Source organism: Oryzias melastigma, linkage group LG14 (genome assembly GCF_002922805.2).
Source record: "Oryzias melastigma strain HK-1 linkage group LG14, ASM292280v2, whole genome shotgun sequence".
In the NCBI taxonomy this organism is placed as follows: domain Eukaryota; kingdom Metazoa; phylum Chordata; class Actinopteri; order Beloniformes; family Adrianichthyidae; genus Oryzias; species Oryzias melastigma.
Window position 1 is genome coordinate 17,225,965 of NC_050525.1, and position 24,036 is coordinate 17,250,000.

Consider the following 24,036-nt stretch of genomic DNA (forward strand, 5'->3'; position numbering starts at 1 on the left):
AAAAAAAAAAAAAAAAAAAAAAACATTCACGGTTCATTCATAGTTCAGCGCAAAGGCAAAAATGTAAAACAAGGATCGTTTTGTGTAGGTGCTCTTATCATAATGGTTACATTTCTATAGTTTAATGAGGCCTTAAAATCTATTTTTAGAACGTTCAACATTAAAAACACATTAAAGACACTTCTGGTAGTGAACCAATTCTAAATAGTGAGCATTATGTATCATTAAGGTGGTCACAGTGTCCTTGAGAATTTTAACTGCCCCATTAATTACTGTCATAATTAATGTTGTGATATTCAGATGAAATGAAGGAGACAGCCTCGTTATTTAAAGAGTTATCACATACAGGATGATGCATCCTTTAAATGTTGGATTGAAGTGCTTTATATTAAAGTGAGGAAGGATTTTTTTTGTTTTTTTAAAAAGGAAGTTTGTATTAATGCTTCGAGACTGTATAAAAAAGGAAATGTTTCGAGAGTGCATAAGGAAGTAATGAGAGGAAAATGTAATCCCGAGGGTTATTCCAACAGAAAGTGCGTTTAAGGATTTAGTAAAGAGCTGTTTGCGATAATTGGCTCTCTCCTGTTAAGTGGCAAAAAAGATAAATTGTTTACACAACTGTGGTGTTTGTGGCTTAAAGACCAATTAAATGCATTACTTATAGGGTAACAAATGTGTTTTTTCTGTGTGTGTATGCATATGTTAAATCTTTATGATCTAACAAGAGACCTATTTACTCAGTCTGTAAATGTAAGTAGAAGTTAGTGCAAAGATGCTGAAACAAAACACACATCCATATATTTTTTAGTTTGTAAGAACTATTCTGAAGCTCACAATTTCCAATTTAAAGGTTTTTAAGTGACACCAGCAGAGGGATAGCTGCAGCTAAAGGAGCGGAGCATCTGTTGTAGGTTGTTCAAGCGGTTAAATTCCCCAGCCTGAACTGTCATTGTGCCTCCAGAAAGACACTTAACCCCAAGTTGCCTCCAGGCCTTTATCGGTATGTGGGTGTGTGTAGGTGTGATGAGGCCAATTAGGAGGAAAGGATCTGCAGAATGACTGTGTAATGGTTATGGACATTGCTTTTTTTCCAGGCTGTAAAAAGTAAAAAAAAAAAAAATGTTAAACTCTGATAAACTCTGTTTTGCACCCCGGTGGGTATTTGTGACGTTTAATGAGGAAGGCGATGCTATTTTGAGTTTGTAATAACAGAAATATTGCTGTTTCCAGAAATAGTGTTAAAAAATCTTTAAAGTATATATATAAATAAATGCCTTTTTTTTAGATACAATTGCTCATTTTTGGATATATTTTTTTAATTATAGACATTTTTTCACAAAGTCATTTAATAATTTAAATAAAAAAATAACCACAAACTTTGAGACAGTGAAGTTGCAAGTTCTGTTTTATCAATTAGTTTTAAACTAAAACTTTAAGCTAAACTTAATCAAATGTTTTTAATAAATCATTTTTTTTAACAAATTTTTGTTTTTAGTTGAATATATCTTCAGTTTTGCATATTTTTTTAGACATTTCCTTGTATTCCAGTAATTAAAATCATGAGATTCCAGCTATATAAGCACAAGTGATCTTATTTAATGAAGAATGTTAATGGATAAATACATTCAATTATTTTTAAGAACTAATTTAGGATTATCTTAACTGTTCTTCTCTCCAAGCATCTAGCAAAGTAAGAAAAAAAACCCCCAAAACATTAATCTTTTTTTTTTTTTACAACATTGTGTTATCTTTATTGCAATCTGGTATCAGCAGTAAAAACATGTTCCTCTCTTATTTTTTTTAAAGAGGCTGGTACTAGGGCTAAATGAAAAGAATGCAACTGGAACCAAAATGTCTCCTGCTCTAAACTCTGACTTACTCAATACAACGGAACTAATCGAAACAAAGAAGCAATAACTTGAAACGGATTCGTGATAAAGTTTCATATTTGTTTTTAACTCCACAGGACTCAGATTGATGCTTATAGCTGGATGTTATTAGTGGAGTTTTATTCCCTCAAAATTGTCCCAGAAAAGGTAATCAAGCGGTCTTAATAAACTGTCCACTGTTGGCTTGCAACCTTTTATTTCCTAATGGAATAATTATTTCAAATTGGATTAGTGTTCACGATGTCCAGACCAAAAGTCCTCAAGCCTTTTGTACAGGGCATGATCAAAGCAGTCTGGGAGGGTTTTTATGTGGACAAACACAGTTATTTCCCCTGCAGGGCGCCAGAAACCTGCAATTCTTTCCAGTCTTTATGCAGTATATTTAAACATAAAAAGATTGTCTTTTAAGGATCATTGCTCCTTTCTTGGAGGCATAAAGTCAAATAGTTTTGACTTTAGAAGAGCTTTAATTCTAAGTCCTTATTTTTTTTTTTTACAGCAGTTTGAAAAAGGTGGTGTACTCACAGCAAAGGACTTTGATGCAGACGGCATGCAGGTTGTTTTCTGCACGAATCAGTGATCTCATGCCAATGACTAGCAGGTTGCCGAAGCACGTAATAAAAGCCATGACCCAGACGGACACACGCAGCACCATGTTAGCCAGCAGGTCCTCAAAGGATGAGATGCCGTCAGTGTTGGGTTTGCAGGATCGGACATGAGGGGCGTAAGAGCAGTACTGGAACATTTTGAAGTAGCTGTAAATACAAGATGGTACCGGGAAAAAAAAAAAAAAATTCAAGGAAGAAGGAGTCACATGGGAAATAACATCATCAACAAACTGCAAAAACAGAAGAAGGGAAAAGCAGCACAATCATACTAACATGTGAGACAGGTTCCTCATGGGAAGAAACATCTTCGTCTGAATATCCGGGATGTCAATACCCTCCAGTGCTCTGTAAACAAAAACACAAACTGTTACTATTATCCTATTTATAAGACTGTGGTCACATATCCCAGAATGCCACCGTGCGGGGACCTAAATGCAAGTTTTTCCGCACATTTGACAGGTGATTGTCCAGCAGAAGTTATAATCAAGTAGCATTTGTAGTTGTAGAGTTGGATAAGCGAATTCTTCTTTAACAGTCCTGGTAAATCGCCTTTCCGCCCTGGGATAAGATCTCTCCCTCATGCGGGCATCACTAAGGTTTCTTCTTTTTTTTCCTGAATCAGGTTTTTTTGGGGGGTTTTTCTTTACTAGGAGGGAGGGTCTAAGGGCGGGGATAACCAAATTTATTTAGTTCGTTTAGTTTAGCAATTAGCTATTGTTTATATCTTATGACCGACCTTCTGTTTTTGTAAAATTACCAGCATGAAGCCCAATGAGGTAATTGTTTTTAAAATTGAATTGATATCCGGTGTCGGGTTATGGTTAGGGTACCGGTACTGGGTTAGGGTACCGGTACCGGCCGCGTCCTGAGGACCAGTTTGCGTCCTGAGGGCTGCGGATCCTTGATTTTTTTTGAACAGCCAGCACGTTAAAAATGACGACTTGGGGATACCAAAAACATCAAAAAGTGACTCGGAGGGGTCCTCAACCAAATGTCAATATGTGACGACCTGGTAATGAGAATGTGTTACATTTTTACACAACATACTGTGTCCATGGAGGTTTTAAGAAAAAGTTACAATTTTAAGGCATTCAGACGAGTTTCTTGACACCGCTCTGACACATTTGGAGCTTGGATGGTGGCGCTCCAATGACAGGAAAGCAGCAGTGCAATAATTGACCAATAGGTGGGTTTCCAAGGACCACAACATTTATATTTGTTTTTACTGAAACAATAAAAACTGTTGTCTAACACTAATACTTATTTTTGACTCCAATATAGTTCATGTTTTTATTAATAATTTCAAAGTTGAGAAATTATGCATTCGAAAAATGAAAAGTCCCCCTACATTTTCTCCTCCAGAAGGGACCACAGTGCAAAATCACTTAAGTCTTCCCAGAATTGATCTGACCTTTTCATTACCGGAAAACGAATCATCATTCAAGAGCTCAGCTTGTGCCGTAGCACGGATCTTCAGATCAGTGTCAGAAGTCTGCCTGACGACTGTCAGCTTAAAGCCTTTTAGCTGTGGAGGCAGCAGTTCAACATTAAAAAAGGAGATTATACAGCTGCCATGTTGGATTTTTATTATTATTTCTGTTTCATCAAACTATGAGTCACATCCTTTTATTACTTTAATGAAAAAATAGACACTATTTTAGTGTCCAATATTTTAGTTTTGGAAAAAAGTATGGATAATAAAAGAAAAGTGATGTGAAAATGTTTTGTCGTTTTTGCTAATGTATCTAAAAGTCATAAATACTATAAATCTGTGGGGTTTTTTTTCAAGATATTTCTCAAAAAAACTTACATTTTTTTGTTTTAATGCTGATTAATTGTTTCCAATTGATTGATTAATGTCGCTGAGGACCCTTTGAAAACCAGAGAGTGTGGACTTACAGGGACTGAAGGTGTGTCAGGTGACTGAAGTGAGCCGGGTGAATGCGCAGAAGAGAGTTGTAGGATATATTCCTGCAGCAAAAACAACAGGATAATGCTCTTAAAAAGGTTTCTTGAGGCACAAACAGCAAAGTTGAGAACATTTAAAACAAAATGAAGTACTTCTAGCAATGTTTAAAAGTCAACGTTTCACATATATAGACAAAAATTACATTAATAAGTCTTGATGTTCTGTTTTTTAATATAAATATAATTAAAATGTTAATTAATCAACGTAAAACTCAGCAAGCTTTTACTGAAAGTGATTATTGGCAAATAGGAGAATCATGGCACATTTTTACTTCAATTTCAAGCTTTCAAACTCAGTCAGAGAGAAGCATCCGTCATCCAGACGCAGTGGGAGTAAAGCTCCCAGTACCGAGAGAATCTCAGAGATCTCATGAACCCAAACACAGAGATACTTTATTATCATTGATACTTTTTTAGAACTCTTCATAAATAAATCTGATCTCTAAACATCATCTGTGTCCTCCATGGATTCTAAATGAGATACCGCTCCATGTAGCGATCAGGCTAAAGACATCAGGTTGTAGCTCCTCCCACACATAGTGAAACACACTTTAGCAAATTTGCTTCAAATTGGATAAATTCGGTATGAACCAAGGACACTGAAATCTATTCTAGCCTAGGCTATAGATAGTTTGAAGGATTAAACATTTAAAGGCTAATTCCTCTCTAACTTGTAAGAAATCATAATTTAATATGTACATTTTTTATTACTTATTAGCGGAAGACCTTAAAAGTGCAATCAATTATTGTAATCAATATTCTTAGTTCAATTACAGTTTGCATTGTGTTGATCATAATGTTTTTCTTTAAAAAGGGGAATTGTACCATATTAAAAATTAAACTTAAAATTAACTTTTTTTTGTTTTATTAAAGTCAGAAACCTTTTATGGGCTTAAACATTATCTAGCAATTAAATATCATGTCACAGATTTACTAACAAACTTTGCCAGAGAACACTCTGCTTTTGCTGTTAGCAATGATTGTTAATATTTACAAAAAGAAGTCAGTGGGTTCGCAGATTCAATCTTGCAGAGTAATTTACGCGGCCGTAAACCTGCGACTCCTGACCATGTATGTCAGCACAGTTTAAGCTGTAAAGATGACCCGCGACTGAAATGGAAAATCAGCTGGAAGACGGAATGGAAGAAGCACTTCTTTTTATGGATCTCCTGTTTCTTCCTTTTTCCGCGACTTTTCAGCGGCGAGCTGATGTGCCCTGAAGATCTAAGACTAAAATAGAAGAGTTTGACACAAGTGCTTAAATCAGAAAAAAACAAGACAAAATAAACTTGATTTATGGGCTCATCTTTGTCGCAGCATTTACTGTGAAAAACCCATCAAAAAAAAAAAAAAAAAGAAAAACCGGGAAGGGACTTCTGATTGCTTTTGAAGAGCTTGCCAGACTGAGCAGACAGACTTAGTGAAATTTTAATGCTAAAACAAACAATAGTGCATGTGTGAGGTTTGAGTAGAAACATCAAACCTCATCCGTCAGTCGCTGTTTGACCTTGTGCACAACGGACCACACCAGCAAATCTCCCCTACTAACATCAGCGTCAAATTATTTTATCCTCACTTCAGTTTGTTATCTAGAAGTGAACTTTTGTTTGCATCTCATTAACTTTATATACTACGGTGTGATATGGAAGCTTTATGACTCAATTTGCAACCGTTTGTCTTGTAAATGAGTTTCATTTCAGACGTATCTGGAAGGTTTTCCAAGAACACTTTATAACTGAAAGGTGCTCACTGAGTTAACGCCATCAACTAAAAAAAAATACTTATCAAACATTTTAAAACATGAGAATCTTGTAAAAGTGGCAAATAAAACATTTCACACGCTGGTTCCCACAGTTCTGCTCTTCCAGAGTCCTGGCTGTTATTTTCCGTGTTCCTCCTGAATTACAATGAACGGATCAAAGGAGGATTTTGACTCAAACATAGCTGGGGTTTGTATTTCCTATTGATGGTTAAGCTCATTAATCTGCCTCACTCACTAATAGTAAGTTTGTAGGAAAACTATTAAGACTCTTCAAATTAAAGTAAAACATCGTAGTGTGATTTAATTCAAATTATTCCCATGTGGATATTTTAACCCAAATTAAAACTACAACCACATCATATCACAAAATACTGAGCAGCTTTCTTAATACTTTGAAGCTAGAGATCCTCTTAGTGCCCACTATTTCTCCCATAATTCACTCCTGCGACATGTTGAAGAACCCCTCTGGGCTTTGCTAAAGTACAAATCAGTTACTCACAGTTTTAGGAGGGACTTGGAGAGGTTCTTAAACGTGTTCTTCGGTAGATCCTTTATTCTGTTGCTGGAAAGGTTTCTAAAAAAAAGCCAAAAGAAAGTGTGTGACAAATTAAAAGAGGCAGCGACAAAATAAAGTTAAATGACAGTGATAAATACAAGATGATTTTACATTTATTGTATAACTAAGTCAAAGTCTGTTTGGTTGCTGTCAAATTCATTAATTCTGGTTCCTGGTTAGTTTTCCAAATGTATAGCAGAATGTGTTGATATGTCGGACAAATCTGGTATTTTATTAGTTTGATAATAATAATTACAAAAGTTCACATACTTTATGGCAATAAGAAATGTTTTAGATTCCTACTACAAAAACAAAATCTTATTTGTCTCATTTTTTGTCAAATTAAATCAATTTATTAGAAATAAGACGTTATAAACTTTCTTTTTAGATAATTAAACTAGTTTTTTGAGGAAAACACATCCTAAATATGAGCCTTTTTACAAGTAAAAGATAAAATATTCATGTTATATTATAACTGATTGATTAATTAATTGGTTTCAAGCATAGAATGTGAAAAATACAGGACAAAACACACTAATTTTCAAACTCATTAAAGAAATAATTAAATGCATTGATTAGAAAATAAAAAAAACAAACATAAAAACAAAGATACTCATATGTCACATTTGTTTCATTACATATAGTATTATTAACTAAAGTCAAGTAGAGTTTGATTGTGAACTTATACAATCCCACCCCCACTGAGTTACCTCATTTTACAGTTTTGAATAGTTATGTAATCCGGTTCTGATCAGATCAAATGCAAGTTTTTTTTTTTTGTTTTTTTTTTTTACGGCAACATCAATCACATAATCCGACTTATTTTGTAGGCACATTTGCGTTATTTTAAGTGAAAATATTCTGCTTGCAAAACATTTTCTAAAATATTTTTCTAATCATCTACGAAATGTTACCTTCTAAGCGGTTATATCTTACAGAGTATCAAGCAAAATAAGTAGTAATAGAATTGCGGTGCACGAGCTTTTTAAAGCACTACATTGCTGACACACGTCTCTGACTAGCAAACTGATTTGTAATTCCTTCACAGAAACGTGTTTCCTGAAAAAGAAACTAAGATAAGACATGCCATTAATCAGACCAAGGACATCTCATCTGATAATAAGTGAAGGATGATGATATCGGGAGGACAGAAACTTACAGTTCGGCCAGCTTCCACAGAGACTGAAATGTGTTTTCAGGAACTCTCCTAATCTTGTTGTCCATCAACAATCTGTAGAAGACAAAAGTGAAATTAAGGATAATGCAAACTGCCAGGTCTTTGTGGTAAAATTCAATCCAGACAACTTTAAACCTGTTGTTAACAGCCATCACTTTACAGCCCATAAGGGAAGCTGTGATTAAGGCACTTCCTGGTTTTTGAGGCAAACGTAGCTACAAAGTAACTGGTTAGCATGCTTAAAAGTAATCTGATTTCCTTCTATTGTCACCTGTAGATATCTTCAAGCTATACTGTCCAGAGCATTCTCTTGTTGGTAAAATTTAGCATAAATGCTAATTTGTTCTTAGGGAAAGCTGATTTTCCTACATCAGGAAACCAGATTTCAATAATTCCTCAACAGGGCTACCAAAAAAAAAGAGGAAACAAGTGTATATTTACATTTAATTAACTATGTTAGCTTCAAAAATTGATGATCAAACAAGTTTCAGTTGTGAAGATACACATTATTTGGTATCTACAGCCACCTTTCTCTATTTATTTCATATCTGAACTGAAACCTTTGATTTTCATGATCAGCAGACAGGATTAGGCAAATCTGATTTTCCCTCGGTGGATTTCCGCCAGGGAAATCAGCTTCTTCCAAGAATGCACTGGCACGCTAAAGACTGCAGACACTCAGGACTCATTTAAAAAACAAAACAAAAAAAAAAAGCCCAGCAGTTTCTAGATTAAATGCATAACTGTTATTCTTCCATTTAAGCCTAAATGTTTTAATTAAGCCAGTTAGTGAGTTCTTTCTGGGGTTTTCTTGTAATTTTCTTTCCAAGGAGGTTGCATTTGCTTCACTAATATTGGTTTGATGTTCAGTGATGTATGTGTGGCTTTGTCAATAGCTGTGAATAAACAAAAAAAAAAAATCTTTTTCATTGGAGAAAAGCGACTGAGACCTTGAGAAACTTAAGACCCGATGATCCTATAATTTGAATCAATAATGTCAAAGTGAAAACAGCTTCTTTTGGAATTTACAGTCTAAGGGAACTCCAAGTAGAATCCGCTGCAAAACTCATCCAAGAAATAAGTACCTAAAAATGTTTTGGCCCCCAAAGCTGAGCTAACCCTCACAGAGTCCAGAGTTAAACAGCCTAACAGAGTCATAAAACATGTATATAGCTGCGATCAAGAAACTGCTTTGGTTTCAGTAACTTATTCCTCTCTTTATGACGGCAGTAAATGGGATGATATATTTTAACACAGCTTGTTGGAATTGTGCAGGCATGACGTAACCATGACATGACAGCAGGCTACCAGATGTGAGTGACATCATGGTATTGTGTGTCTGAATTCTCCAGAACCTCCAGAACCCGCCGGTCAAAATGTGGCCTTCAAACCGCAGCTGAGAAGCTTTGGGTCGCAGTATTTAGCACCTCTCTAGGTGAAAATAAAAGATGGTTTTATAACTTGTTTCTCTTTTTAAAGTGTATTTAAGTGTTATTTATTGTCTATCCGCTGTTTTAAATCTTTCTATTCTATTCTATGAAACAAATCTATTTTTAAGTTTACTGTTATAATATTCCATAAAACAAAACAAAACGTTTTACTAGTTGACTTTTATTCTATTTTATAAAAATATGCTTTATGGCATTTTTTATATATATTCTATTCTATTAAACATTTTCAGGTTTACTGTAAATATTTTCAATAAAACAATAATTGTAACTAGTTTACTGTTTTTATATTTTTTAAAAATATATAGTCTTGAATATTTATATATATTCTATTGTATTCTATTTAACAAATCTCTTTACAGGTACACTGTTATTCTATTCTATTCTATTCTATAAATCTCTTTACAGGTTTACTTCTATTCTATTTTATTCTATTCTATTCTATAAATCTCTTTACAGGTACACTGCTATTGTATTGTATTCTATTCTATTCTATTCCATTCTATTCTATTCTATAAATCTCTGTACAGGTTTATTTCTGTTCTATTCTGTTCTATTCTATTCTATTCTATTCTATAAATCTCTGTACAGGTTTATTTCTGTTCTATTATATTCTATTTTATTCTGTTCTATAATTCTCTTTACAGGTGTATTTCGGTTCTATTCTATTCTACAAATCACTTTACATGTTTACTTCTATTCTATTCTATAAATCTCTTTACAGGTTTACTTCTGTTCTATTCTATTCATTTCTATTCTATTCTATAAATCTGTACAGGTTTACTTCTAAATTCTATTCTATTCTATTCTATTCTCTTCTATTCTATAAATCTGTACAGGTTTACTTCTAAATTCTATTCTATTCTATTCTATTCTATTCTATTCTATTCTATTCTATAAATCTCTTTACAGGTACACTGCTATTGTATTGTATTGTATTGTATTGTATTCTTTTCTATTCTATTCTATATATCTCTTTACAGGTTTACTTCTGTTCTATTCTCTTCTATACTGTAAAACAAATCTCTTTTCAGGTTCTTTTTCGCCCCAAACTTTCCCCTAAATTTTGAGCATATTCTCTGTTGATAAATATAATATTAGTAGAAGTAAACCTGTAACTTACGTCAAGTTTAAGAAAACATGTCACAGCCCGTTGAAGGACACAATTCAATCAGAATAGAGATCTTTCTCCGTCAGACAAAGACTAATTATCCTAATCTCTCTTTCTTAGGATCCACTTTTCTGTTTCTGAAAATGATTTCACTCCAGTTTGACAGATTATGTCTGATTATCAGCCGTCATTGTTGCTCTGGCGGTTGAGTTTCTCTGACAGGCCCCTGAGGATGAACACGTCTTTGTTGTTTTTCAAAAACGTTCAGAGCAGTGCTCTGCAGGCTGTGGTTTTGACATGGAGAACACTCATTTTGTTGTAACATTTGTGCAATAAATTTGTGAGAGTGTGAAAATAGGACAAAGAAAAGCTTCCGAGCACCTTCAGTTGTTTGTTACACGCCTCTGGGTAAGTAAAGGAAGAAAAATTACAGCATCTCAAGGTTATGAAACAATAAATAAATGCATTCAATCGTTATTTAAAAGGGCATACTCACAAAACTTCGAGTTTGCTGCATGTCTTGAGGATGGAGTAGTTAAGAGTCTCAATGTGGTTTCCTTCCAGATCTCTGGGAGCCCAAAAAAGGGAAAAAATACTGAGACACAGACGCACAATTTAACCTATTTTACTGGTTTTTGTGAGGAATTGTTACCACAAAATCCAGCAGCCGATGACATTTTCTCTCAAATCAAACTCAATCTTTGAAACAGATTGGTAGATAATTTTCTGTAAATCCTTAAAATTTAGTTGAAACTTAACACAATAAATGTCAAAAGAACTCAAATTTACCCTGATAATTGCTCCTTAACCTCGTAAACCTCAACAAATCCAAGAGGAACAAACAGCACCAAATGCGCTCTGATAACATTTGATTTTATTTTTTTTTTTAGTTAAGCAAAAACGTCTGTTCTATAAAAAGTGAATATTTGGAAGTTATCTTCTCTGTGTGAAGCACACTTAACAGGACGCAGCTATAAGCCAAAATAAAAGCTTTTACGACACTGCGGCTCAGAGTGTTGTGGTCCGTTTGTGATTTTTTTTTCCTTCATTAGTAAATTCTTTGCTCTGTTCGCCTCGTCTTTTTGTTCCGTCCACCGTACGCCATTGCTGACACAAATTTCAAATTGTTGTGAGATATTGTTTGTGCAGCACTCATACTTGTGGGAAGACGACGCTCCTGTGTACACAGAAATATTATTTGGGATCTCCAGTTTATGATTCTCATCTCCTTCCGTGTAAACAAATATTTAAAAATAAACTTATCTCTGCTTTATTAGTTTAGTTTCTTTTAGCTAAATAAGAAAATATGAACTGACCCAGTTCTTCTGTGCGTTTGAACAGGTTGAAAGAATGTGCTACACATTATTGATCGGTTTTGGAAGGAAATGAGCAGCTGTGGTTCGGTAGACTTGTTTCCGATCAAGTCTCAGTTAATCCCTCGATGCCTGAACTTATTCCCAGCAATAAAAACAATGTTTTTGCTTTCAAGTAGGTGCTAAATGAAGGTTATTTTGGAGCCATAGTCGCATATTTGTATTGGCGTCAAGGGGTTTAAGTGCAGAAATGAGCTGAGACCCTTAAATCCAACAAACGAAGTCCCGAACAGCCTCGACGAAAATACTGTAAGCCATGCAACATCTGTGAAAATAAGAATAAATTCTAAGCATCAACGGGGGAAATGTAGCTCTAAATCAGGGCTTTAAACTGTACGTGAACAATCATAAATCTTTTTTTTTTGTAGTTTTGATGAAACGGCTTTTCAGATTAAAAGTAGATAGGAAAATTTGCTTTAGTTACACAAAAAACCCACAACGACACATGTGACGCTGTCTGAGTCAAGCTGATAACGTCTTATGACTGGTCTGTTTGGTTGGGATGTGTGATCATTTGTCTTTATATAGACACTCTAATGATAATTGTTTTTTTAAACATGTTCTTGTGGCATTTTTCTGACGATGGAGGACATATATAAAGAAATTTAAACTAGGCCGAATCCGAATTCTTCCTCTATCCCTCCAATCGTAGGGGCATTTGAAGTGGTAGGCTTAATCTGAATACTTTCTTCTTCCTACCAATACATTTAGCCCTCCAAATGGAGAGTTATGGAAAAATAGTGTCTCTGAATTTGGACGCCACTTCCACTTAATGACGTCACCAATAGTCGGCGGCCAGCTAGCGTTAGCACGGAGCTTCTAGCGCTCGAATTTACATAACAACAGCGATATTATAGCTTTAAAAAGATTGTGCTCCAACAAAAAGTAATTATACACATTTAAATATAAACTTCTGTGCTTCAGAGTACGCCCATATGAAGAAAAGATATTTCCTAGAACAGGGGTCTGCGACCTTTAACAGTAAACGAGCCATATGTGATCTTTTTCTACTGATCAAAACCTAGAAGGAGTCGCATAGTCTTACTTTAGCCTTTGAGAAATTTGGATTTGCATTCATGACCATCTTTTTTTTAAATATATATGAATTATATCTACTTTTTTGCACGAACAAAAGCAAAAATATAAAAAAAACTAGCATTTCTCAAAATGAGATTTTTTTAACTATTTTTACCTTTTACCTTTAGTAGAGGCCAAATTAGCGAAAAAGCCGAAAAATGTTAGCATGTTGCTAAAATAAAAGCTAAACTCTAAATTAGCCTAAAAACTTAAGGAGATAACAGATCAGCCAAAAATGTTAGCATATTGCTAAAATATTTGCTTAACTCAAAATTAGCATAAAAAAATTAGAGGCCAAATTAGCCACAAAAATAAAAAATATAAACAAAAGCTAGCTTGTTGCTCAATTATTGGTTGAACTCCTAAATGGCCTAAAATTCCTCTGTAAACTAAATTAGTAAAAAATGTTAGCCTGTTGCTAAAATAGAAGCTAAACTCTAAATTAGCCTAAAAAGCCCAGTAGATAACAAATTAGCCAAAAATGTTAGCATGTTTCTTATCTCCAAATTTTTGAAAATTACTATATTTTTTTTTCAGCCAGAGAGCCACCATAGAGGGATAGAAGAGCCACATGTGGCTCTGGAGCCGCAGGTTGCAGACCCCTGGTCTGGAAGCTTTTGCGAAAAACTAGCGTGCATCGATGATCACTACATGAGTGAATATAGACCACAATGCAGTGCGGTCAAATAATTTGCAAAAAAACAGCAGGTTGAAATGAATTTCTTTTATAAACCATCCACATTTTCATCATCAGAACACAGTGGAGTCACAAATATATTTCGTGAAACGTTCGTATTAATTCAATTTTCACTTCATGAAATCGCTGACGTCTCATCTGGTGTTTAAAAAAACAAAAGAAAAGTAGTGAGCATAGTGTCATGATTACACACGTTTATCTTGTGTAGTTGTGCCTCAAAACATAGCAAAATACTATTTTCATCTTGAAAATAAGCTCTTTAAATAGTCAAAAACATCGATCCATTTGAGATCCTGCTTTGAGATGGTTTCAGCACCTAAAATCTTCAGCACCCTTTAGTTCTAAAAGGAGATGGGTGTTTGTACAAGGTCCCATGACCCACAGGAGGCCAAGGCTTTTATCAAGCTTTAACATCTTGTTCCACATTACGTTTCCACTTATCCACCTCCATTCTTTAATGTTCTCTTAAAAGAATTCGACTTATTTTTGCAAACATGCTCACTGCATCCCATTTCACATTCATTATATTTCAAAAACAATAATTAAACTCCTCATTTAAGCTTTTTTTTGCAATGTTGACATATTATTAGTAAAACTTCCTTTTTTAAGCTCATTTATTTTAACTTAATGTGTTTCAAAAAAGTACAATTACAATAGTTTAAATTCTGCTTGGCCATAAAGGGACCAGGAAGGACAGGATTTTAAGAAGCCGTGTGACTATGGGAACTGAACAGGCAAGAGGTCATTATAAGTGTGAAAGTCATCCTTTAGGTGGGCTCTGCTCCTCGAAATCTAAAAATAGCCGTCTGATCTCACCGGTAATGATGACACAGGCTGAAGACTCTCCTTAGGTGAACCAGACCTCAAAATCTAACCCCCGCAGAAGCATTTTCCACATTTGGCTACTTCTCCAATGTTTTTTAAGTGGGATTTTTTTCCGCAAACATAAAAGCAAACATTTATTTGCTTTGATACAAATTGAGTGTACTTACAGCCAATCCAAGGCAGGCATGTGCTGACAGAAGCTGGGATGAGGGAGCTGCTGCAGGGACGTGTGCACCATGGATCTGAGCAGAGTCAGAGGATGTTTAATAGCAAACATACAGATGAAATTTTAAAAAACAAGTTTACATGTTCAGTTTTAGCAGAAGCAAAATCATAAATAACAGAATCAAGCATTGAAAGTCTGTCATGGATCTGCTTATTAGTACTAAGAGCTTCATTGATGCAGAAAATGAATTCTTTTTTATGCATGAAGCCTAAACCAAATAAATGATGTTATCTCATTATTATAATTAAAGTAAAACGTTAGATTTGTGCTCACTGATTACATAAAATGTTGATTTAAAAAAAGGTATAACTTCAATTAAGATTATTTTAATAAGTTAATGGGTGTTTTTCCAATTTAATAATGGACACATACTTAATCATATTGAAAAAAAAACTGAAAAAGCTGTAAAAAAAATGTCATAAGTCTGTATTATTTACAATAAAACATGACACAAACAACAAAACTGTATAAATCCTCCCCCTTTGTGGGATTGCAACATGATAAACACGAACAGGTAAAAAAAAATGAGTAACCAGTGTTTACAACAGGCCACAAAATTCTCAGTTTTATTATGTCTTTTTTATGAGAACAAAATTTAGTATTTTGTTTCTTGCAGACCAAAAAAAAAATGGCTGAAAGAGTAAATATAATTCTAAATAAAATAGAAACTTGATTTGAAGCTTTTTTATGGATATATTTGGTCCAATATGCTCATGTGTTCCTGCTCTCCACCTGCTTTAAAGCTAGCAGTCACCACAGCTGCATCCTATTAGTTAATCACAGCTCTCAGTATTTTGAAGTCAATTGTTTTAATTGCACTCGGTCACATCTTGTACCTTGTTTGTTCTGAGGTCTGTTCAAATCATGTTTTTTGTTTTATTTTGGGTTTTTTTGTGTGACGGAGTATTAAGAACACCAAAAAAAAAACAGTTATGTTACACTGTTAAAGTCTTGAATTTGTGAATTTGTACATTTACGAGATGTGGACCACAAAGTGAAAGTGCAGCAGCAGAAAGACTTCTTGTACAACTGAATTTGGTCAAACTGTCTTGGATTTGAACAGGTAATTTAAATGTTTATTGATAACAAAACAAATGTTTGGAAGCTCCTTTATTTGAATTATTAATGTTTTATTCATTGATGGGCTTCCGGGATCTCTGCAGAGCCCACTGATGAAGCCATCGATATCCCTGCAGATGTCCACTTTTAATCAGTTATTCCTCCACAAAAGACAAAATCTCCTAAGTCTGTATGATGCCTACATGTCTGAAGAGGCCCAGTTTATTGCATATTCTTTTCAATGTTTTTATAGTAATAATAATTTGATTTTAAGTTAGGTTCAGAATGTTTTTGAAACCCATCTGGAAAAAAAAAGCTTCATGAAATCCTTCAATAAATCTGGTGTTCATTTATTACTTTTTTCTTATGAATTTATTACATTTTTTCTGATAAATGTTTTTTTATCTTGAAAATGCACATTTTAAAGTCATGAATTTACAATATTTAAATGTACAATCTGTAGAAAAGAAAGGTTATGACTTTTAAAGTAGTAAAAATATGACAGCTACAACTTATTTTCTTGTAACTTTACAATTTTAAAGTAAAAAAATGTTTGGTAAACTGTCCCAAATACTCTGTTATACTTTGAATTTTATTTATTCAGTTCACTGAACAAATCTGGATTTCCCACAAGCCATCTGTGATAGCTTTAACCACATTTGCCTTAAATTAGATTCTGTGAATTTAATTTCGAAACTCACTTTTATCAAACATTTACAGCGCCTATGCTCCCCCCCCGTCATTCATGCTATAGCGAGGCCTTTAGTTTATCTAATTTACTCACACGTAATATCATCACATGGCGTTTTACAAGCAAATCACACGTCATAAATTCGGATTACACTATAATAAAAGCTTCCATATTTATGCTGACAACTTATGAGTTATTATTGGTACATGTCACATGGTGACTAATAATAACTTGTATATATAGAGAGACACTGTGTGTTTTATTAATAATAAATATTTTGAAGTTTTTACATTGACTTTTAATTTGAAAATCCTTTTACATCTTTTATCCTATAAATCGGCTTCATCAAATCCCTTCTGTTCGCTTTTACATTTGATTTAAAAACACTGCTCAGACATGCGTCTCTGATTTAACATTTAAAATGCATGACTGTAAATTATAGATGTTGGATAAAGTGTCGTCACTTGCTGTCATCGCATCGTTTGCTTACAAACACATTTATGGCTTTTGCATACAGCTTTATAGCCGATGTAATGGAACAGCTGCACTAAAATCAACTAAATGCTTCACAGTTTTTTGTTTTTTTGAGGAGCAAATCAGCAGCCAGCCTTTAAAAACTGTCAACATTTAATCAAAGTATTTGGTTAAGAAATGAGGCGGAGTGTTGAAGTTTTGTTTCCACTAAGGAGCTTAAAAAATGGCCAGTTTTCATGGCAACTTTTGAAAGGGGATTCAAGTTCCTGCTGGCACTCAGAGGAGAGACTGATCTCAGCAATGGTTGGAAAGTAGCAGGTGAGCAGCCACCTCAGGGAGGTGGAAACTCTTTTTGAACAGCCACACAGAGTTTGGAAAAACATGAATTCACAGGACTTTGAAATGGACGTGTAAACAAAGTAAAAGAGAAGTATTTCCAGCTGAAAGAGGAATTTAGGAGGGAGGTTTGGTGGACACACCAGTGCAAAGTAGATAACAGTTTTGGGTAATAAACTAACCCTGCATGGGAAAAACAATATCGTACTGAATAGATCAGCAGTTATTTCCTATTCCCGCTACAACGACTGTTTAAAGACCAATGCCAATGAAAATTGGGAATTTAACATGTTCTTTTTCTCATAATGGAGAACATTTATAAAATAATTTAAGATTAAAACTGCATTTAGGAGTATTCCTTTAGGCTACCATCACACATCCCAAAATGTCACAGCGTAGCAATCTAAACGCAAGATTTTCAGTAAATTCGGCAGGTAGCCGTGAGGCGGCAGTTGTAATCGGTGACAGAAGTCAGAGCTCTGTCTCCCCGTCTGGTCACCTGTAGGATCAATCTCCAGAGTACTGAAGACACTAGATGTCCCAGCAACCCCAGCTGGACCTGATCCTCTGTTTCTGACCCTGCTTTATCTCTGATTGCTTGCCGCCTGCCCTGACCCTCACCTGGACCCAGACAATTCTGCTCTCTTCTTGGATGATCCCATGCTGGTGATTGAGCTGATTTGCCCTGATTTAGCTTAGCAGACTTTTAGCTGTCTGAGCTAATAAACCTGCTGGATGTGGAATCAGCCGTTTGCCCGTTTGTGACAATCGGGAGGAAGCAGTCGCATTTTTACACACCGTGGAGGTTTTAAGAAGAAGTTAAAATTTTGCTAAATTTTTCTCTGAAGGTTGACGTTGGTTATTGACTGCCCAGGCTTGAGGTTGGAGTCCAGTAACACCATTACGAAATTGGGCAAAAGCTTGGCGGCAACAAGGCAGATTGTGTTAAAAATATATAGTTGAAGTGGGACTTTAACATTGCAAAGTAATACAGGCTGATGTTCTTCAAATGTGGAGAAGTGAGAGCAAAAAAAAAAAAAAAAAAAAAGATGATGTCCAAGTCAATCTGCATACTTTTTCTGATGGTTTGTTGGCCTCAGACGTGGATGCACCTGCCGTCTGTAGGTTTTGGAGTGCCTAATTCAGCTTTTCTCTAAAGGACATTAATACCTTAATGTTAGCAGGGAGTCGCAGCAAAACCCTCCCTTCCATAATCCTTGGCCTGAACTTGAACCAATCTAGGAAAAAGCCTTATTGTCTTTGAAACGGCTGTGGCATAAGCACTTATTTTAATTATATGGTTCCAATTTTCAACAAAACGTCATCTGAGGGCACTTGACCGGAAAAGTTAACTCCTATCAAAGTCCAATTACCAGCTCAGTTCCACTTTAATGTACAATCACCTCACATTTGCTCTTTCGCTTGGATTAGATAAAGGATGTGGCAGGTTTTAATGATTTCAACCTCAGAGACTTTTTTATTAAATTATTTCTTTTTTTTTTAAATCCTCAACCTTATTTAATGTTTGATTTAGACATCAGAAGCTGTGGGTTTTCCTGCATTTTCTATCACACAGCCTTACATATCTTGTGTGCTTTTATTCAAATTAAAGTGTATTTTCTTGCATCTGAGCAGAACTGGAAAAAAAATTCTGGTTATTTTTTTTTTATATATTTGTGGCATTAAACTTAGTTTTGATGGATGAGAAGAAACTAAAACCAAAACAGGTCAAACTCACTCATAGTCACTCATTAAATACACCAGCATTGATGTTTCTCCGGTTTTAACTTTCTGTAAAAGGAAAACCTTATTTTTCATCTTGGTTACTGACAACAGTTAAAAGGGACACAAATAAGATGGTTGATTCTGAGAAAAACACATAAACCAACTGAGCTTTTATCTGCTTATATTCCAGTTATGGAAAACTTTAAAAATGCAGTTCCACACAAATTTAATTGGTTAAATGTATCATAGATTTATTACTTCTATCAAATTGTGTAAAAGATTCTATTTTGTTCCAGTACGCTGCATAATTTAAACCAGGGGTCTGCAACCTTTAACAGTAAAAGAGCCGTTTAGGTTTATTTTATACTATTTAAAACTTAGGAACCGCAAAGTTTTATTTTGGTAATGATGTGCATTCAATACAATGTATTTTTTAATAATAAAAACGATTCTATTTTTTGTGGCATGAATAAAAACAGAAATATATATATAAAAAAAAATATTCTCAAAATGTGAAATATTTTTTTTACATTTGACAGCTCAGATGATTTCCTTTCAAAATAAAAGACGTCTTGCACCAGACCGGAGCATCTTAGTGCAGTTCTGAACAGCATACGTGCTTCAAACTAATAAAGGATCAGACTTTAACCAAAGTTTTGCTTAGTATTTAATATCGATGCATATATATATATATAAATATATAACAAAATGTAACTTACAGGTACATCAGAGAATGGAGTCCCATAAAGGTGTCCGGGGACAAACCACTTAAAGGATTATGATCCAACATTCTGGCACAGAAAAAGAGAAATGTATTGACTAAGTATGCAGTTATTGTAAATTGTGTATGTTTAGTCTGGTATATATATATTTTTTACATTTTTAAGCCACCTTTGTAACTTCAGAACATACAATCTAATCTTAAATGTCAGTTTTTTGTAAAGTTAACTCATAAATGGAAACCTAAAGTGAGTGGATTTAGCAGATTTTATGCTAAGAAATAAAAAGAGTATCAATTAATGCAAACCAAGAGATCTGTGGCCATTTTTACTTTTTAGGAACATTACATTTTCCTAAAAATAAAAAATAAAAAAAAAACCTCCATCTGTGCAGCTGTACATAATTTAAGAGTAGGCACTCGCATTTCAGCGCTTCCATTTTTTTCCTGTTTAATACTGTCGGGGGTATTGCTCTTGAGAGCTTTTTAACACATGCCGGAAGAGGAAACTACAGATGTGTTCTTAAAAATAGCATTGGTTTCCCAAACTCTAAATCTTAATTAATAATAGATCACACAACTGCATGTACTACTTCCGCTGCGAACGCGACTCTCCCACCATACATGCATTAACCCCCTTAGTTCTTTAATGCCACTGTGTCTGCATGTGGGTGTGTGCGTCTATCGTGCACATTTCAGTGTGTGGTACTTACAGCCACTCCAGCTGATTCAGTTCCCTGAATACACCAGGGCTAAGCGAGGATATTAAGTTCTCACTGAGAAACCTATCAGACAAAGTAATAAGCAGAGACGAGTTATCACAAGCATCATATTTCATTTTTTTTTGTCCCTTCCCACAAAAAATAGAGACATTTCACAGAGCAGACAGTTGGCGAAAAAAAAGCAGCAAACAGAGACAAAATTTCCACTTGCAGTCTTTCAATAAACCTTTCAGACACAAGGCCAAACAAAAACGCTCTCAGCCCGTCCTTCTGCAAAACGGAGACTGAACCAAACTGTTCCTGCGAGCTCTAGTAAATCTGACATCCAGACAATAAAATGAGGTTTGAGCATAACAAGATCTGGTTCCATACTTCTGTGTTCATCTGAATCAAATGTTCCTGCTGTGCCTAAAAATCTATTAAACACAAACTTGGATTTTCGAGAGTACCGGCAGTCAGATTGTGTGTTTACGCTCAATGTGTTCTGACGTGAAGCAGGAAATAGTTCAGTTAGAGTCCGAGACATTCACCAGAAACATAAAACTAATTAAATAAACTTTATTATTTCACTAAACACAAATACATTTGCAGCGTATTTTAATCCTGAAATTATTTAAAAAGAAAAACCTTAAAGAAAATGTATAGATCTTAAAGACCAATGAAAATGGTGTTTTTAAAATGTTTTTGTGGCATTTTTATGACGATATAAATAGAAAATTAAGTCTAAAATTGCATTTTGGAAAATCTTGTATTGATGTATTTATTTAAATTGTTGTAAATCAGGACCGGACACAAAAATGACACTCAAAACAGGAGCATTGTAGTAGAAACTACAACAGACAAATGGATCCGTATATGTTTTCGTTTTCCTCATCTGAGCTGGTATCTGGCTCAAAACTGTCAGCTGGGTCAACACATTCTCACTCCTGTCCTGACTCGTCACATCTTAACGTTTGTTTAAAAAACTGATGTTTCCCCAACTCATCGTTTTTTTGACTTGGTGGCTGTTCCCATTAAATCCCAACCTCTGGGAGGCGGAGCCACTGGTACCCTAATCCTCGCCTGATATCGGTTCATGTCCGGTACCGTGCCTAGTACCACGTCTAGGGTTAAGTTAAGGTTATGGTACTTGAAACAGGTTTGGGTACCAGTACTGGATGCATCTTGACTTACCAGTCCAACCCCAGTGCGGCGGGGTCATTTAGCAAATGTTAAAATGTGATAAATTGGCGTTGAGGATGTGTTGTCTGGGTGGCTACAATATTGCTCAGCATTTTTGTTACATTGATAGTGTTGTACACGTAATGGGCTGTAAGCTAACAGGAGAGCATGGGAACAGATGGATGATGGGAAGCGTAGGAAGCTCAAACCGGGTTCACACCGCACGTGGAACTGAGGCTGCTTCCATTCGGCGCCCTTGTTAACCTATGGTGTAGTTTACACCAGACGCGAAGCGCCGCGGTCCTCCATGGCCGGCTCGCACCGGGCAGTAATTGTTTTGTGTCTGGTCTATTTTTTGTGTGAGCCGCAAGCGATCCGTGTCAATCCTAGCAGGACGTTACGCCAAGAAACACGGTGTGAATCTGGCGTACAAGCAGTTCAGACACATTTTTTTCTCAATGGTCGATGTGTGTGTCAGTTTGTCTTTTTGTGTGATGTGCATTGTTTGTGTGCTTACTGTATTTTTATCTCAACAGTGTGTTTAAATATAAAAATATGATTGCATTTGTCAATAGCGGTATTTTATTTTGAAAAATTGCTTATATTTTAAATATTGACTGGATTTTCTCGTGTTTCTTGGCGTAACTTCCTGCCAGGATTGATGGAAATCGTGCAGCTCACTAAAAAAAATAGACCAGACAGCGAAACAATCGCTGCATAGTGTGAGCGTCTGGTGTGAACTACATCATTTGTTAACAAGGGCGTAGAATGGAAGAACGGCTTTACTCTGCGCCAAAAGTCCCACCCACAATTCAGAGGCAAATTTCTAATAAACGCCCAACATTCTGCTGAAATTATGACCTAAAATGACATTTAAAACTTTTTTTGGGCTAAAAGTAACATAATCACAATTAAAAGACCACTGGGAACACTTTTAAAATCCATCAAAAAATGATCTTTAAGGGACGGCCAATATTTCCTGAAAAAAAGCACCTTTTGTGACTAGAGCTACAGACTTAACAGATTTATTTTACATACATTTTAAATTAAAAATGAACGTTTGAGCAAAAAACTCCTAACTACTACTTTTCAATCTGGAAACAAATAAATAAATAAACATATTATAAAATTCAAAAATATACTCACAGCTTCTTCAGGCTGCGTAGGCCACTGAATGCGTCTTTTGACACAAACTGGAGGCTGTTGTTTTGCAGAAATCTGTGATCAGAAAAACAACAGCGTTGTTCCTACTTGCAAAAACTGCAGACCTAAAGTTAGTAATCCCTTGTGGCAACTTATCCTTGACAAGAGCAGAATGCCTAAAATGATTATAGCAGTTTTGTCACAGTGCCATGAAATTTCCCCTTCCTCTTCTTTTACACCACAGCAGGAATGAGAGGAAATCCCTTGGAACAGAACATCTCTTTTTTGACATGAAAAGTCAAACTACAAACACACAGCAGTTTTCCACTGACTTACCAAGCACAAAACCATCATATATAAATATATCTTTAAAGATTTACTTTAACGATAAAGGACGGGTGGCTTTATTTCTGGAGCAGGAAATGTTAAGCGTCAGTGACATTAGAGCAAAAGCACTGATGGCATTTTCAGCCGTGTGATGTGTGTCTTAACCGCCGTTTCCACTATAAAAGTGGAGCACAATGAACAAAGAGCCCCAGAGTCTCGAGGGCAGTTCCGGCTTCTAACACCTCTGGAACAAAATTGCTAATTTTCTATGACTAAATGGGGAAATGCAGACATATGCTAAACAATGTCTAACCAGCGATTATGAGAGTCCTGCCATCACCCTGTGAAATCTGATTAATTAACAACCGGCGGGGGGGAACGGCGCTCCTGTTGCTCTCCTCAATTGATTGAACACTTAGAGGGATGCTAGTTCTTCCATGAAGGGGGTTTGTGTAAAGTACTCAGTAGAAGCGTATTTTTTAGCACCCATAGTATCTTATTTTGAAGGTTTAAACAAGAGTTTAATGAAATAATCAATTGCAGCATTTTTTTTGGTTCTATAAAATCTAAAATCTTTCATGATCTATAGAGCAAATGTCTAAGTGAAAAGTTGCTTTATTATGACTCACGTGGACGAGTTTCATGAACAATTCATTCATGTTTACTGTCCCCAGCAGATATGATAATAGCCAATCACCCGACTGCGTCGCTAACGAGCTCTGACGCAAGGAAAGGTCAGTCATGCTTGTTTGAATTAGCGTTTGCTTTTAAAAAGAAGAAAAAAAACAGTAGTGACATTCAGATTTAATATTCATTTTAGGGACACGTTTGTTGGTGGGGGCGGAGCTAGAAAATCTTATGTGGGGGGCAGAAGACTATCGAAGGGAAGAGTGGAAATGAAAGGATCAAAAATATGTATTTTTTTAACAGTTTTATTATTATTAAAAAATATATATTTTATTT

General features: G+C 35.2%; 1 protein-coding gene across 1 annotated transcript in view; it reads right to left on the reverse strand.

Moving 5' to 3' along the window:
* Window positions 1-24,036, reverse strand: part of rxfp2a (relaxin family peptide receptor 2a) — a 69,489-nt gene that overhangs the window by 7,055 nt on the left and 38,398 nt on the right. The window contains exons 6-15 of the mRNA XM_024266791.2: window positions 22,750-22,821; window positions 20,434-20,505; window positions 19,722-19,793; window positions 14,659-14,733; window positions 11,016-11,087; window positions 7,943-8,014; window positions 6,727-6,801; window positions 4,397-4,468; window positions 2,771-2,842; window positions 2,415-2,644 (exon numbers count right to left, since the gene is read on the reverse strand). Of these exons, the coding sequence (XP_024122559.1) occupies window positions 2,415-2,644; window positions 2,771-2,842; window positions 4,397-4,468; window positions 6,727-6,801; window positions 7,943-8,014; window positions 11,016-11,087; window positions 14,659-14,733; window positions 19,722-19,793; window positions 20,434-20,505; window positions 22,750-22,821 (884 nt within the window). The remainder of the gene's footprint in view (window positions 1-2,414; window positions 2,645-2,770; window positions 2,843-4,396; window positions 4,469-6,726; window positions 6,802-7,942; window positions 8,015-11,015; window positions 11,088-14,658; window positions 14,734-19,721; window positions 19,794-20,433; window positions 20,506-22,749; window positions 22,822-24,036) is intronic.